At 38.2% G+C, this 14,847-nt stretch overlaps 1 protein-coding gene across 2 annotated transcripts in view; it reads right to left on the bottom strand.

The window, feature by feature from the left end:
- Positions 1–14,847, bottom strand: part of CERS6 (ceramide synthase 6) — a 302,667-nt gene that overhangs the window by 210,140 nt on the left and 77,680 nt on the right. For both annotated transcript variants that reach the window (XM_036746272.1, XM_036746273.1), the window contains exon 3: positions 11,877–12,007. In XM_036746272.1, coding sequence (XP_036602167.1) covers positions 11,877–12,007 — 131 coding nt within the window. The remainder of the gene's footprint in view (positions 1–11,876; positions 12,008–14,847) is intronic.

Below are 14,847 nucleotides of genomic sequence, written 5' to 3'. Positions count from 1 at the left end.
AGATACATACCTGCCCAATAAAGTTGATGAAACCACTCTAACCTCTAACTTTAGGGTCTGAAAATTTTTTCTTATTCATTAAACAGTTAACTCTCTTACCAGTCTCAGCCTCAACAGAAATGCCTTAGCTAAAATGTCAACGCTCATCATCAGGCTTTGTTGCTAACTCATACCTCTCAAAGGCAATCCCTGTATACTCGATATCTTCTATGCAAATTGGAAATCTCTGCTTTTCAGGCGTTCTCTCTACAGCAACCTTGTTTCTCAGGGGCTGCTTCAACAGCCCTGGCTTTTTCTTTAGCCAGATCTAAGCAAGAGGCATCCACCTCCTGGTCTTTCCAATCACAAGGCAGTGTACTGAAGGCTTTGAGGTTCTTAATACCAAATTAGTCAATTTTTTTTCCTGTGACAGCCCAAGCTGACAATCCTGTGTGACTAAAACGGTCCTTTAGAGAGAATGTGCTGATTTGCTTTCAGAATAAACTTCCCTTCTCTTCCCCTTCCAAAAATAAAATAAGGGTAATTAATAATAATAATAATAACTAGCACATAACTAGGATTCAAATATCATTTCCAGATTTGCAAAGTGATTTTATATATACACATATATGCATATGTGTCTCTGTGCATACATTATATATATATATATATATATATATATATATATATATATATATACACACACACATATGGGTATTTACATATTCGTATATCTATTTGTGTGTGTGTGAGTGTGTGTATCATTTGATCCATAAGATATCAGTGTCTCAGGAGAAGAAATCATCCTCAATCACAGCAAACCTAATGCAAGAAAAGTAAATTACATCATAGACCTGAAACAAAGGCACCCAGGTGGCACAGTGAATAGAGTACTGGTCCTGCAGCCCAGAAGATGCCAGTTCAAATTCTGCCTCATACACTGACTAGCCATGGGGCCCTGGGCAAGTCATTTAACCTCAATCTCAATTCCCTTGCTTATAAAACTGGAATAGTAGTAGCAACCACCTCAAAGTGTTGATGTGAGAATAAAACGAGATAATATATGTAAGGCAGTTTGCGAAGCGCTATACAAATGTTTATTATTACGATTATTAGGCTGGAAGAGACCTTAGAAATCATCTAAACCAACTCCTTCATTTTTTCTGAGGTCCAGAATGTCAAAGTGACTTTGTCCAAGATGACACACAGATAAGTGAATAGCAGGGCCAGCATTTGAACCCAGATATTCTGACACAAATTCTATTGGTCTTTGCTCACTTCTTCTCTTGTTAATAATTAAAAGATCATGAGATTGTAGCTGGGATCATAAAAGTGCTTAGCACAATCCCTGGCATAGAATAGTCACTGCTATATAAATACTCGTTCCCTTCCTTACCTTCCCTATCCTCCCTTTTCTTCTTTTCCCCTTACTCTCCCCTCCCTTTCCTCTCCTTGCTTTGCCTTCCCTCACTTTCCCTTCCCCTCCCCTCCCCTCTACTCTCCTCTCCTCTTCTCTTCTCCACTTAAGAGTAGGAAGGAAGATTAAAAGTAATTGAGCCAAACCCTGCCCCCCCACCATTTATCAGGTGAGGAAACTGAGGCCCAGAGATTTTTAAGTAATTTTTTTCAGCCACACAGCTAATATGTTGCTGAAGTAGGCTTTGAATCCAGGTCTTCCTGACTCTCAATCCATTACATTGAGTCACATGGGTACAATTACTGCACTAAGGAATAGATTATCTGTAGTCACAAATAATGAAGTCAAAAGTGATTTTAAGAGGAACAGAAGAAAGTATGTAGAAGCTTAGACAGGATGACTACAATGGCTATCAAAACATAAACCCAAAGATCACTCAAAGGAATTTGGCCTTGGGTAAAGTTGTTCCTGGAGAGTAAGTAATGAAGCATGCCTCCCTCCCCTCAGGACAGACACAGGGACTGAGAGAACAATACCACGCCTACATTTTCAGGAATAGTCACTGTATTATATTATCTATTTATCATTGTTCAGTCGTTTCAGTCACTTCTGACTTTTTTTGACCCCATTTGGGGTTTTCTTGGTAAAGGTACTGGGGTGATTTGCCATTTCCTTCTCCATCTCATTGTACAGATGAGCAAACAGGGTTAAGTGACTTGTCCAGGGTCACGCAGCTAGGAAATGTCAGAGGCCAGATGAGTCTTCCTGGCTCCAGGCGAGCACTCTATCCATTGCACCACTGCTTTCCTTTGCTATGGGGAGGCTGGGGGAGGGGGGCAAGCACAGAAAGAATATATATCCAGAAATCACAGTGATACAAAATAAAACCAAAATGCATACATTTTTAAATGATTCCATGTTATGGGGCAAGAAGTACAGAGAACCATAATCCCTCTGATTGGGGGGTAGTTAGGCCCCTCCCATAACCTTTAGTTAAGAAGGGTACCCAGGCCAACCACCTTTTCACTTCCCATCAGGTTGCTCTCCTCTAGATTTCTCCATCATAAAGCATCTTCCTTCCCACCCCAACCCAACCCTGCCTCTCTTCAGCTTCTTTTTATGTAATGTCTTCCCCATTTAGATTGTAAATTCCTTAAAGACAGCGATTATCTTTTCGTTTTGCTTGTATTTGTGCTTAGCACAATGTTGGCACACAGTAAATATTTAATAAATGCTTTTTGACTGACTGACCATAAGAAGGCATGGAGAAGTAGAGGCAGCCAAGAATCAAGATAAAATGAAAAAGCACATGTAGAATGCTTTGTAAGTCAAAATGCTATATAAAAAGTTTCTTATTACTGTGAATAAAATATTTCCCCGTGATCAACCCACTTATTGCCTCCCACATTCTTCCTTTTCTTCAACAACAGGACAGCAAGAAAGTATGTTAGAAATTGTAAAAACTAAACTCCTTTTGCTGCCCCCCCCATCATAACCTAGAGAAAAATGGAAAAGCCAAACACATCTTGCAAGTTAATTCTGACTCGAATTTCTCCCTTTAAAAAATTTTACTCACCTGTACATATAGATTGGCACATACATATATTCACATTGCTGCCTAGGATAATTCTCAGCTTCTCTAAAATGAAATACCTATGGAGAATAAGATCTGATCGTAATTTTACAAAGGAGCCTTCAAATGTTTTGTGCTAATTTTTCCTTGAATCAATGCTTGGTATTAAGTAAAGCTATTCAGTATCACATTACATGGTTTTGCCCTAAATGCTTAGGATGTTACATGGGAAGACTTCTCCCATGTTATGAAGACTTCTTTTCACAACAGCTTGAATGTGGATTCTACACTGCATCACTTACTAACTTGTAACATAAAACACACTGCAAAGCAATAAAAAATAGTGAGCAAAAATATGATACAAAGAAGGAGGTGGCTACCTCTTCTGAGGCTTTGGCCTTGCTTCTTACCATTTAGCCTTAATATTGTAAGAAATGGGAGGAGGAGTTTTGTTTCCACAGAACTAAAGGTGTACTTCCCCCTCCTCCCCTACCCCAGCTTTAGCAGAAACTGGGCCTCAAGGTCAGTCAGGTGAGAGGTCAGAGGCTTGTACACATGTGCATGCTTTTTGAGAAGGCAGTCAGGGGAATTAGAGAGGCTAAACTGCTTGAACCAGTTCAAGCTTATCTAGGGTCTGGTCTTGGTCAAGAATCCAGGCCTACTGATTTGCATAATTTGCATATGTTAAAGAGGGAAAGTAGGAGAAGTAAAAGAATGTAGTTTAATCCTAAACTAAGACAAGGAAAATCTAATTAACTTCACTTTTGCTTCTGTATCCTTATTATCCTACCTATATAAACTATATAATCTAGGAGAACTACATAAAAAAATAAAGATTGTAAACTAACCATAACTCTAGCAGGAGTGCAGTGAATGGTTACCCTTGCTCCTGCAGCTGTATCAGTGTCAATGTTCCAGTGAGCACTATACCTGCTCTCTCAAGCAGTGTAACAAATGCTTTCCTCTGCCCACTCTGGTCCTGAGTTCTTTGGGTGAGAATGGGCAAATCATATGGATTTTCCTAAGGTTTAAGGAAAGGAAAGCAATGAACAATAGAAGCTCGTTTCAGGCTTACTTCCTGATCCTGCCTTGGGGAGTCCTGTGATTCCCCACTGCAGTGTTAAGAGGACTACCGCACAGGATTCCCTCCAGGGAACCCTGTGGTCTCCACAGCCTTCTTAAGGGGACATCACTTGGGTCCTCCTTAGAGTCTGACCCCTAAGAGGCCCTGTGATCCCCACAGATTAAGCAGGGGCTACCACTTGGTCTTCCTCTGGGAGTCCTGTGGTCCGCACAGCCTTCCTTAAGGGTCATTGTGTGGCTCTTTCCTGGGGTCCAAGCCTAGGAGGTCCTGTGATTTCCCCACAACTGTTCCAAGGGGCCATCACTCGGGTCTTCCTTAGGGTCTGACCCCTTGGGGGCCCTGTGATCCCTACAGGTTAAGGGGGGGCTACCACTTGGTCTTCCTCTGGAAGTCCTGTGGTCTTCCCTAGGGATTATCACAGGGTTCTTCCTCAGGACTTTGGCCCTGCCTAGGAAGTCCAGAGGTCCCCAAAACCGCATTTTCTCACAATTTGGGGAAGTCCAGTGATCCCCAAAACCGCGTTTCTCACAATATCAATGCTGTAACATAACTGGTGGAGAAAGATATCAAAGCTTTGGTAGTCTGAAGGCATTTTGTCTACCAAGCAGCATCCTTTATTTTCGAACTTCTAAAATTTCTCCTAGGTACTCCTGTAGTTTTATAAATTCTTCCTTTTAACCCTTTGAAAAATATCTATTTCAGTTGTCAAAAGGGATGTGAGCACTTGTAAAAGAATATGCATCAAAATTGACAAGGCTATGAATGATTGAGAGTAGGCAGGAAGGAAAAAATGTATCTCTTCAACGCCTTAGCACGATGCTCATTGAACAACTTCTGTTAAGTTCATCTGCATTATAGTGCCAATGTCAGGCAGGTCAGCAATCATTTCCAGCATTTAATAAATCATTATTGAGTAGAACTGAAAACACACACACACACACACACACACACACACACACATGAACTTGCTTCTGCTTGAGGACCACTGAAAGACTGAAATTCAATTTCCCTTTTGATCATAAATTTATATTTGTTTACTGGAAAGGACAAAAAAAGCTGATCTTTTATATGTGATTTCAGTTTCTTAGCACACAATTTGCATTTAAATGACCACTAAAACAATTGCTAGAGTGACTTGGAAGTCAGCAATTGTATGAGCTCTTGGTCCATTCCTGTGATAAGGAAACACTTAATGTCATGATTATTATTAAATAGTTGTGACTCATACTCAATCTCCTCTCTATGCTATGGTATTATCCATCTCCTTCGTTAATCTATCCAACTCTATCTCTTCCCTTTCTATATTGTTGCCTTTTTTTTTGGAGGGGGGAGGCAAGGCAATTGGGATTAAGTGATTTGCCCAAGGTCACACATCTAGTAAGTGTCCAGTGTCTGAGGCCGGATCTGCATTCAGGTCCTCCTGACTCCAGGGCCGGTGCTCTACTCACTGTGCCACCCAGCTGTACATATGCTATATTTTGGCCTTTTACACTACTTCCTAACACTTAGTATCTCCCCTCCATCTTAGAAGTAGCTTAAGTAGGGAATTATGCTGTCAGACTGGCACAAGGAGACAGTTGGCACATGGCAAAACTGGGCATGGGGGAAGGGAATGGAGTATATCAATCTTTGTTCACCAAATTCTTCCTCAAAAATTTTAAAATTCACTCATTGAAAAAATTCATAGGCACACACTGTTGAAGAGTACAGCATTAGATTCTATGATTGATGGTTGAAGAATAAGACATAGTCACTAATTTCAAGAGGGAAGATATATAAAAGGAAAAGTTAACAAAACAAGGCAGTATATGTGATTCACTGCCAAGCGAGTATTCTAGAAAAGAGGGTTTGGAGGAAGGAGAAACATAGTTTCAGAGAAGAATAAAAGACTTGAGGTGAACCTTGAAGGTTTGGGAAAAAGTAAATTGAAAGAGGAGGGACAAGGGCAGCCCTAGTGGGAGACATAATTTAATTAAGTTTAATTAAATTCAACATACATTTATTTTATATAATTTAGAAAATACTATAGTAAAGGAATGGTCTTGACCTTGAAGACCTTAAATTCAAAAAGAGTAAAAAATGGATACAAATACATTTAGTTGTGGAGGAAAGGAGAGACTCAGGAGCCTCCAAGGAGGAGGTAGCATTTGAAACATATAATATCCATTATTTCTTACGGTATAATAAAAGAATCACAGAATATTGAAAGAGATGTGCTAGTTCAATTCCTACCAAAGTCATGAATGTGGTCTATAATATCCCTAACAAATGGTCCTCCAGGCTCTGCTAAAAGACCTCCAGTGACAGGAAACTTCATCGACGCAGCTCATTCCATTTTTGTATAGTTCTAAAAGTCAGGAAGTTTTGCAATAAATTGAACTGAAATTTCTCCCTGTGATTTCTACCCATTGAGCTTAGTTTTGTCCTGTGTGCCCGGATAGAACAGGTCTATCACTTTATTTTTTACATTGTACATCTAATTTCCACTGTCTACAATAGTTCCTCACTGCTACTATAGTCAAGTGCAGCCACTGAGAATTCAAAAGCAAGGGAGAAATATGATTAAGGCAGTTGTTTAGGAAGATTAATCTGGCAGTAGATCATAGGACACACAAGAAAAGGGAGTAGTTTAGAAGTAAGGAAATCAGCAGACTGGTTCATTACAATAATCTGGTGAGTATTAATAATGGGAACTATAGTAATACGGGAATGGAAAGGAGGGGAAGGGATGAATGAGGAAGACAGATCAAGAATCAATGGAACCCAGTGATTGACTGGATATAACTGGTGATGAATGAGGAGTCTGGGGAAGAGAAAGAAGTGAAATACATGTTTAAAATAACCACTTGACTGAGGAGTTGAAGAGAGATGTTAGGAACTAACTCACTTGGAGTAATCTGCATAAGAATTCTATTTGCAATTATGAGAATGAATGAATTATATACAATGGACTATACGGAGTAAAAGCAACAAAAGGTTAGTGAGCACAATTAACAGATAGAAGGACAACACTGAAGAAAACAAAGAAGGAAGACCTGGAAAAGTAGGAGAAAATAGGATATGATCATGTCATCGAGGCTAAAGAAGAGAAAGGTTTCAAGAAAAAAGGATGTGGTCAAAACTGGCAAGTGGAAAGGAAATAAGGGGAGGGAATAAGCATCTCTATAGTGTCTAGTGTGTGCCAGGCACACAGTGCCAAGTGCTTTACAAATATCATCTCATTTAATCTTCGCAACAACCCTGTAAGGTAGGTGTTATTATGCTCATTTTTACAGTTGATGGAAATGAGGTTATGTAACTTTGCCAGGGGACACAAAGCTAGTAATTGCCTGAGGCTGTGTTTGAACTCAGGTGTTCCTAACTCTGGGCTCAACACACTATACACCGTGCCACTTCACACCCACCTAGAGAGGTCAAGTAAAATCAAAATTGAGAGAAAAAAAACATTAAACTTGAGAGAAGAAGGTTAGCGGAGACCTACAATGACATAGCTTTAATAGCACAAAATGGGAGTTGAAACCAGGTTGCATGGCGTTAAGAAGAAGGTTGATAAGTAAGCAGATAGAGAGTATTCATTGGAAGAATTTGATACTAAAAGGAACAAAGAAAACTTGGTACTTAAGAAGACTGAAGGTTTGAAATAGCTATTTGGGGAAGCATTCTAGGGAATTAATATGATATGGAAAGGAATACAGAAAAGCAATGAGGGTCAAGTTGAAATTAAAAAGTAAGGGTTTATAGAAGGAAGGAAAGAATTTTGTACAATACTCTGATGTTCTTAAGGAATGTTCTGCCCCCTAATCAGGAGCAGAGAAATTGACAAGTGGGAATGATCCTGAGTTCAGAACTGGTACTCTCAGTTACCTGCCAGAAGGTCAAGACAGGTAACAAGCCTAATGTGTTAAGGAAGGAAGAAGTGAAGTGGCTGAGGACAGATATCAGGACAGGCAAGGAATAACTATGGTTGGAGTGGACTATAGCCAAAGTACATGCAGTGGAAGAAGTCAAACAACTAGATTTTCCAGTGAACCTGTGAAATTTAGTGAAGGTAAAGAGCGTAAGAGGGTGTAGTGAAGAAGTGACTAATAAAGAAGCTGTGGGCCTAGAGCAAAAGCATCCAAATGGAGATCTTGTAGATGACTAGAATAGGACCATGCTACAGTAAGACTGGTAGAACCATTATCCTTGAAATGAGCCTTGCCCAGCTCTATTATGTTCTATGTAAACATAGAGTGATCATTATCTGAATCCCATTCATCCTGTAAAGCTGAAGTCCCAACTCCTCAAAAAAGCCTTCACTGACCATTACCGTACCCAACCTACATTGCTTTCTCCCTCCTCTGGATTCTTATAATCTTTATTGTCCTTATTAATAATGCCCTATACATACATATATATATAATATATATATATGTGTGTGTATATATATATATATATGTGTGTGTACATATATATGCACATATATATATATATACATATATACATATTTGGCACTATCCTTATATGTTGTGCTATGTCTTATCTCGACTGGATTATTTAAGCTCCTTAAGGAGTGGAACCATGTACTTACTTCCTTGTTTCTCCTGCATCATCCAGTATAGTACCTTGTATACCAAAAGTGCTCAATAAATATGTGGATTGACTAATGACAAAAGCTGGAATGGGTGCATTCAGATCTGGATTGATATTGCATGATGATCAATGGAATGCAAGAAGGCAAGGTCCTCTGAGATTAAGATGTCTGCTGGATCATCAACACAGATGTTGAAATCACCAAGGATCTTCATAGGAATAGACAGAGGGAAAATATATATGTGCATGTGTATATGTATGTATGTATATATGCACATATATATACACATACATACATTTTATATTTTATATATACATTTACGTACACATACACACACACACACACACACACACACAAGAGGTACTTAAGTCCAGAATGCTCTTAGAGCCTAGTAGATGAATAGCCAGGAAGATTTGGGGATAATAGCATAACCAGGCAGCAGAGATTTAAAATTAAAAGAAGGAGAGGTATGGTGGCAGATCAGTGATCCAGAAATGACAATGGAAAGGTAAGAAGATAACTGATCCCTGCTGACAACCTGTCTAGGGCCCTGGAAGAAAGCAAGGCTCCCATTGAAGGGAGTATCAAAGGATTTAAGAGTATTACTTAAAGCGAGAGGATAGAAGGAGGAAAAGAAAAGGTTGAGAATAAGTTGGGGGGGTGTCACAGAACACAGTTGGAGAGAGTAACAACAAAGTTGACTAAGGCAGAACAAGGGTCATGAGACTGAGGAAAGAATACTAGTTCTGGAGTCAGAGGACTTGGGTTCAAATACTTCCTCTGATGCTTACTACCTATGTGACCCTGGGAAAGTAATAACTTCTCAGGTCTCAGATTCTTCATCTGCAAAATAAAGGGGTTGGACTAGGCTGGTCAGCTTTGGATGTATGATCCCATGACTAGAGGGGTTCTCTGGACAGGAATGAGTTTAAAAGAAAGTGATGGACAAAGGGCTTTGTGGGTTCTGGCAGATATGGAGATCTGATAAGGGAAACAATAAGTTGGGAGGCAGAGTCTAAATATTTTAGCAGCCAGAAAAAATATGGTGCACAGAGTCTATGTACTCAAGGAAGCTAAAAGCTAGGAGAAAGGGAAGGAACACATAAAGGCAATAGGAAGAAATGATACATACTCAAGTACACAAAACCCAACCCAAATAATCTAAATATAATATTAGTGTGATAATGCCAGTAGATACTCTAGTTACTAAACACTCAAGCAGAAAGCAGGACTTCCCGGGCCTGCATCATGTGGAGGCTGGGGGTGGGGGAAGGAGGAGAATAGGCAAGGAGTTCTTGAGTTTGAACAGCAGCTGAGATATACAGACCTCCCTTGACAAATTAGCTACTCCTGATTCTAATTATAAGAAGGATTCTGGGTATTATATCTACTATGCTGCTGTTTCTTCTCTTCTCAGAGAGCCTTCCAAACCTCTCCAGATAGGAAGGAGTCTGAAGAGATCAGAGAAAAAGGAAAAGGACCAAATGTACAAAGGTGTTTATAGTAGCTCTTTTTGTGTTAGCAAAGAATTAGAAATTGAGGGGATGCCCATCAGGTGGGGAAAGGATGAACAAATTGTGGTATATGATCATGATGGAGTATTATTATGCTATAAGAAATGATGAGCATGATGCTTTCAGAAAAACCTGGAAAGACTAACATGAACTGATGCAAAGTGAAATGAGTAGAACCAGGAGAGCACTGAATACAGTAATAGCAAAGTTGTATGATAATCAACTGTGGATGGCTTAGCTATTCTTAGCAACACAATGATCTAAAGGACTTACGATGAACAATGCTATCCAACCTCCAGAGAACAAATTGATGGAGTCTCAATGCAGATTGAAGCATATTTTTTTAACTTTATTATTCTTGGGTTTGGGTTTTTTGTCTGTGTTTTCTTTTTCACCATGGCTAATGTGGAAATATTTTCTATGACTCTGCACATGTATAATCTTAATCAAATTGCTTGCCTTCTCAAGGAAGGGTTAGGGAAGGGAGGGAGAGAATTTGGAACTCAAAATCTTAAAAAAATGAACATTAAAAAGTTCTTGTTTACATGTAATTGAGAAAAATAAACAACATATGTACTAAAAAAAAGATAGGAAGGAGTCTATGGTTCCAGCCCTAGGAGTCTACTGTTATATTAATGTGCTTCTCATTCATTTTTCCTTAAGATTGAATTTCACTTGAAGCATTAGATTTCAACTGCTGAAATACTTTTTCTGGCATAATTGAAAGCCAAACCTTGGGGCACAAAAACCTATCAGTATGAAAAGGCATCTCAGACTCAAAATAGAAAGGGCTCTCTAACTAGAGTTGGAACTGATAGCACTACTGTGTAAATTATCAAGTATGGGGGGGAAAGTTCCCCAAAGAGAGAATTGTTAGCATAAAACTGTAGTATCCCCCGGGAATAGAATAAACTTCTCTGCAGTTAAAGACTAAACTTGGTAACTTTACTCTAGGCAGAAATCTTTTTCTTGTTAGAGAATAGATTGGCTTCCTTAACATTTCTCTCTCATTTCCATATTTTCTGTGAGATAATAGTTTCTTGGATACGAGCATGTCATAAAAATCGCAAAGCCAAAGGGGACCTTTAAAATCTAGATAGCCCATCCACACCTCCTGGCAATATCAAACTCAACCCACCCCAAAAAATGCCTAGCTATCCTTTCCTTAACCTCTACAGAGAACAGGATGCTACAACTTCCAGTGATATTTATTAGGTCCCAACATCTCATAACTAAAAATCAAGATTTTTATTTCCTCTTCCCTAAATTAGGTAATGTAAGGTTCTTTAATTTATCACCCCCTTCCTTTCTCCAAAAAAATTTAATTCACTCTATTGCAAGGTACAGACAACCAGAGAATTAGTCACTGACACAGCTGTCACTTTCCTCTGTTCTGAGTCACTTCATTAATTAATCAACAAGCATTTATTAAGCATCTAAAAACTGATTCAAGACTTTCAGTGTTTAGCTTACACACTCTTCCAATATACTCTAGCTTATATTTTTTTCTAGATGGGCCCTTAATATTTACTGGATGGTTTTTCTTTCTAGAAAGTTGCTATAAACACAGTGAACCTATTACTCGAATACTTGTGCATTGCATATGGTAGGCGCTTAATAAATGTTTGTCAGATTGAACTGAACTTAAGTATGAACTTAGAGAGGCTTCCTAAAAAAATTTTTTTAAGTTCCCTAAGAAATATATTCCAGAGCACCAGAGAACATGAACTACTCACATGCTCTCACAGAACCTAGTAAGAGTGCTAGGTTTCTCCTGGTTGCGCCTCTGTCGAAACCAGCGCTGGATACTGCGAACATCCCAGTCTAGCTGCTTGGAAAGACCTTCCAGTCTCTTCTCATCTGGATGCTACAAAACAAGGTATCAGGACATTATTATCAATCCATTTTCAAATTCATAGAGTCCCCTTAGGTAATTATAAGCCCCCCTAATTTGATCATTTATTAGCTGCTTACTTAGATTTATATGCACACTTTTGAAGAAAACTTCATCATAAAAATTGTTAGTAAACAACTAATCTTTTAAGCAAAAAAGCTCAAACAAGGGCAGCTTTCTTTAAAATAAAAATAAGGTCGTGTCACACTCTTCTCCTACTGACTCTAATGCTAAGAACTAGAATGTTAAAGAATGACTACACAAATAAATGGATGGATGGATGGATAGATGAACAGACAACAAAATAGTATAAGTGCCCCCCATTGTCTCCTCAGTAAAGGTTAAATCATTGCCCAGCATTTAAGGTCTTTCAAAGTATGTCTCCAAAATACATTACAGTATTTTATTAATCCTTTCCATGCATTCAAATCCAATGTAACTTGATTTCCTTCTATTCCCAACACGTGCTTCATTCTCTTATCTCTTTTAACAATTACTATCACACTGGGGAAACAACGGAAATTGTGAGTTTCAGCATTTCCTAAACTTGTGATATATATTAATACAATCTATATCATGTTTCTCTATATTGTGCCATATCCTTTTATGTAACATCAGAGGCATGTACTGGTGATCCTTGTTGATATGATTCTGGGATGGTAAAGTCACACTTAAAAGAAGAATGAAATTTTCTCAAGAGATTTTCAATTTGGAAACCTGTAAAAGATAATCTCATTTCTTTCCTCTTCTTCCAGATTAGAAAGGAGGAGAACACATAAACTAGAGCAGGAAATAGACAAAAGACATTGGTTCTCATATCAACTTATATCTAAGCTCTAAGGAGCTGTAGAACACTGGGTATATAATTTGTTCACTCTTTGCCTCAATTTTCCCATCTTGTAAATGTAGATGAAAATGCCTATTCTACTTCACAATTTCAGAAGAGTGCCATAAGGACAAGATGAAACAGTAAATGAGACAGTGCTTAGCAAAAACAAATAAAAAGGTATTATTATTGGTATTATAACTATTTACTTCTTTTCTACAGTACAAATTACAGCTCTCAATACCACGTCTAATGGCATTGAATTCTTTTGGGTGGCAAAAAGAAAAGACCTAGCCAATAGGGTTAGGTTAGAGAAAGAGCTCACAAGAGGACAAAAAGGAGGATAAAATCACATATTTAATTTCAAAAACAAATCCAAACCATATAATACTATCTAGGTGGCTCAGTGATTAGAGAGTTGGAGTCATGAAGACTTAAGCTTGAATCCTGCCTCAGACACTTATCAGCTTTATCAACTTTTCTCAGCCTCAGTTTTCTTATTTATTTAATGGGGCATAATAATTGTACCGAATTCACAGAGTTGTGATAATCAAATGAGATAACACATAAACATTTTATAACCTTAAAAGTGCTAAATAAATTCTATCTATCCATCGTTTGCATGCAAAATCAACAGCTTAAGCAAAGGTATTGAAAACAAAACAGAAAAAAAATCCTCTTATGCAACACCACATAAAATGTTCTTGCCCCACAGCCAAAGAAAGATATATAGAAGTTAGAGAAGATCAATAAAAGGGCAATTAAAAAGACTGAGACAGAAGAAGGTATGACTGCTATATGAGAGCAAAATAAAAGGATAAGGAATCCAAACTAGAAAAACAAGGAAAGACTGACAGTCATGGATGGCCTGGATAATATAAACTTATTTACTAAATTCCTAAATCTCAGGATGTTTCCTTATAACCTTGGAAATTTAAGTGAAACAAGCTTGGAATATAAAAAAACCCTCAAAATCTCTATTACCCCCAAGAAGTTGTATAGACAGTGAGCAAAAATGGATATTTAAAGGGCTGTTTGGTCAGATTCAGGAATGACAAAGTCATAAACATTTAACAAAAGTAGCTCTTGAGGATGATGACAGGGAAGATAACCATCTTCTCCCAGAGAACATCTCTTGTGGCCTCCACTAGCAACAGAATACTGTGTTAGATATGCCATAAGCCTAACGTAGTATGGAAATTCTTATCTCATAGCAGCAGAAATGGAATTTCTTAGTCTAGAGAGGATTAGGTACAGGCTGAACATACAAATTGGTTTAAGAAAGGTTTAAGTAAATTCATGGATATTGATAAATTCATCTATATTTCAATAATGTCTTTACTTCATTCAATAGTATAGTTGGCAATCCATCTAGGCATATATTATATTCAACTCCAGTCTGTCTTTTCACCACTTCCCATGATGTCTATTCCACATACTGGGGTGGTGGGGGGTCTTCCTTTAGATTTATTGACATTTCACAGATAACAAAAGAACACATGAGATGTATGTCAGCTATTTTTCACTCTGACTGAATGACCATACCACCCCCTTTTTCAGTCATACATCTCTGATGATATTCTATATACTACTTTTCCTATGCAATTTGTTTCTCTGCAGGTGACTACCAAATTTTCATATCCAGCTTCCACCTTTCTCCAGACCTCCATCGACAATTGCCCGCTGAATGAATGTTAAAGCATTCTTCCAAGTACTTCCAAGTACAATATGCAAACATTTAATAAATGCTCATCAAATTTAAATGAATTCATGCATATTGTGTTACAGTTTCTCCCACCCAATTTTTCACTGGCCGTTGAAAAATCCATGATGTGTTTTTAAAAGAATCTAGTGATGTATTAATTTTTGTCTGTTAGAAGGAGGAGGAGAAAACATTTCAAAATTTTTGAAGCTGACCCCCCCACCGCCAAAGCCCTTCCACAAAATAGTGCCACTACCAAAGACAAGACACCAGACTTGATGAAAT

This window comes from Trichosurus vulpecula, chromosome 2 (genome assembly GCF_011100635.1).
Source record: "Trichosurus vulpecula isolate mTriVul1 chromosome 2, mTriVul1.pri, whole genome shotgun sequence".
Taxonomy (NCBI): domain Eukaryota; kingdom Metazoa; phylum Chordata; class Mammalia; order Diprotodontia; family Phalangeridae; genus Trichosurus; species Trichosurus vulpecula.
Note: the sequence above shows the minus strand (reverse complement) of the source record. Positions and strands in the feature narration are given on the sequence as shown.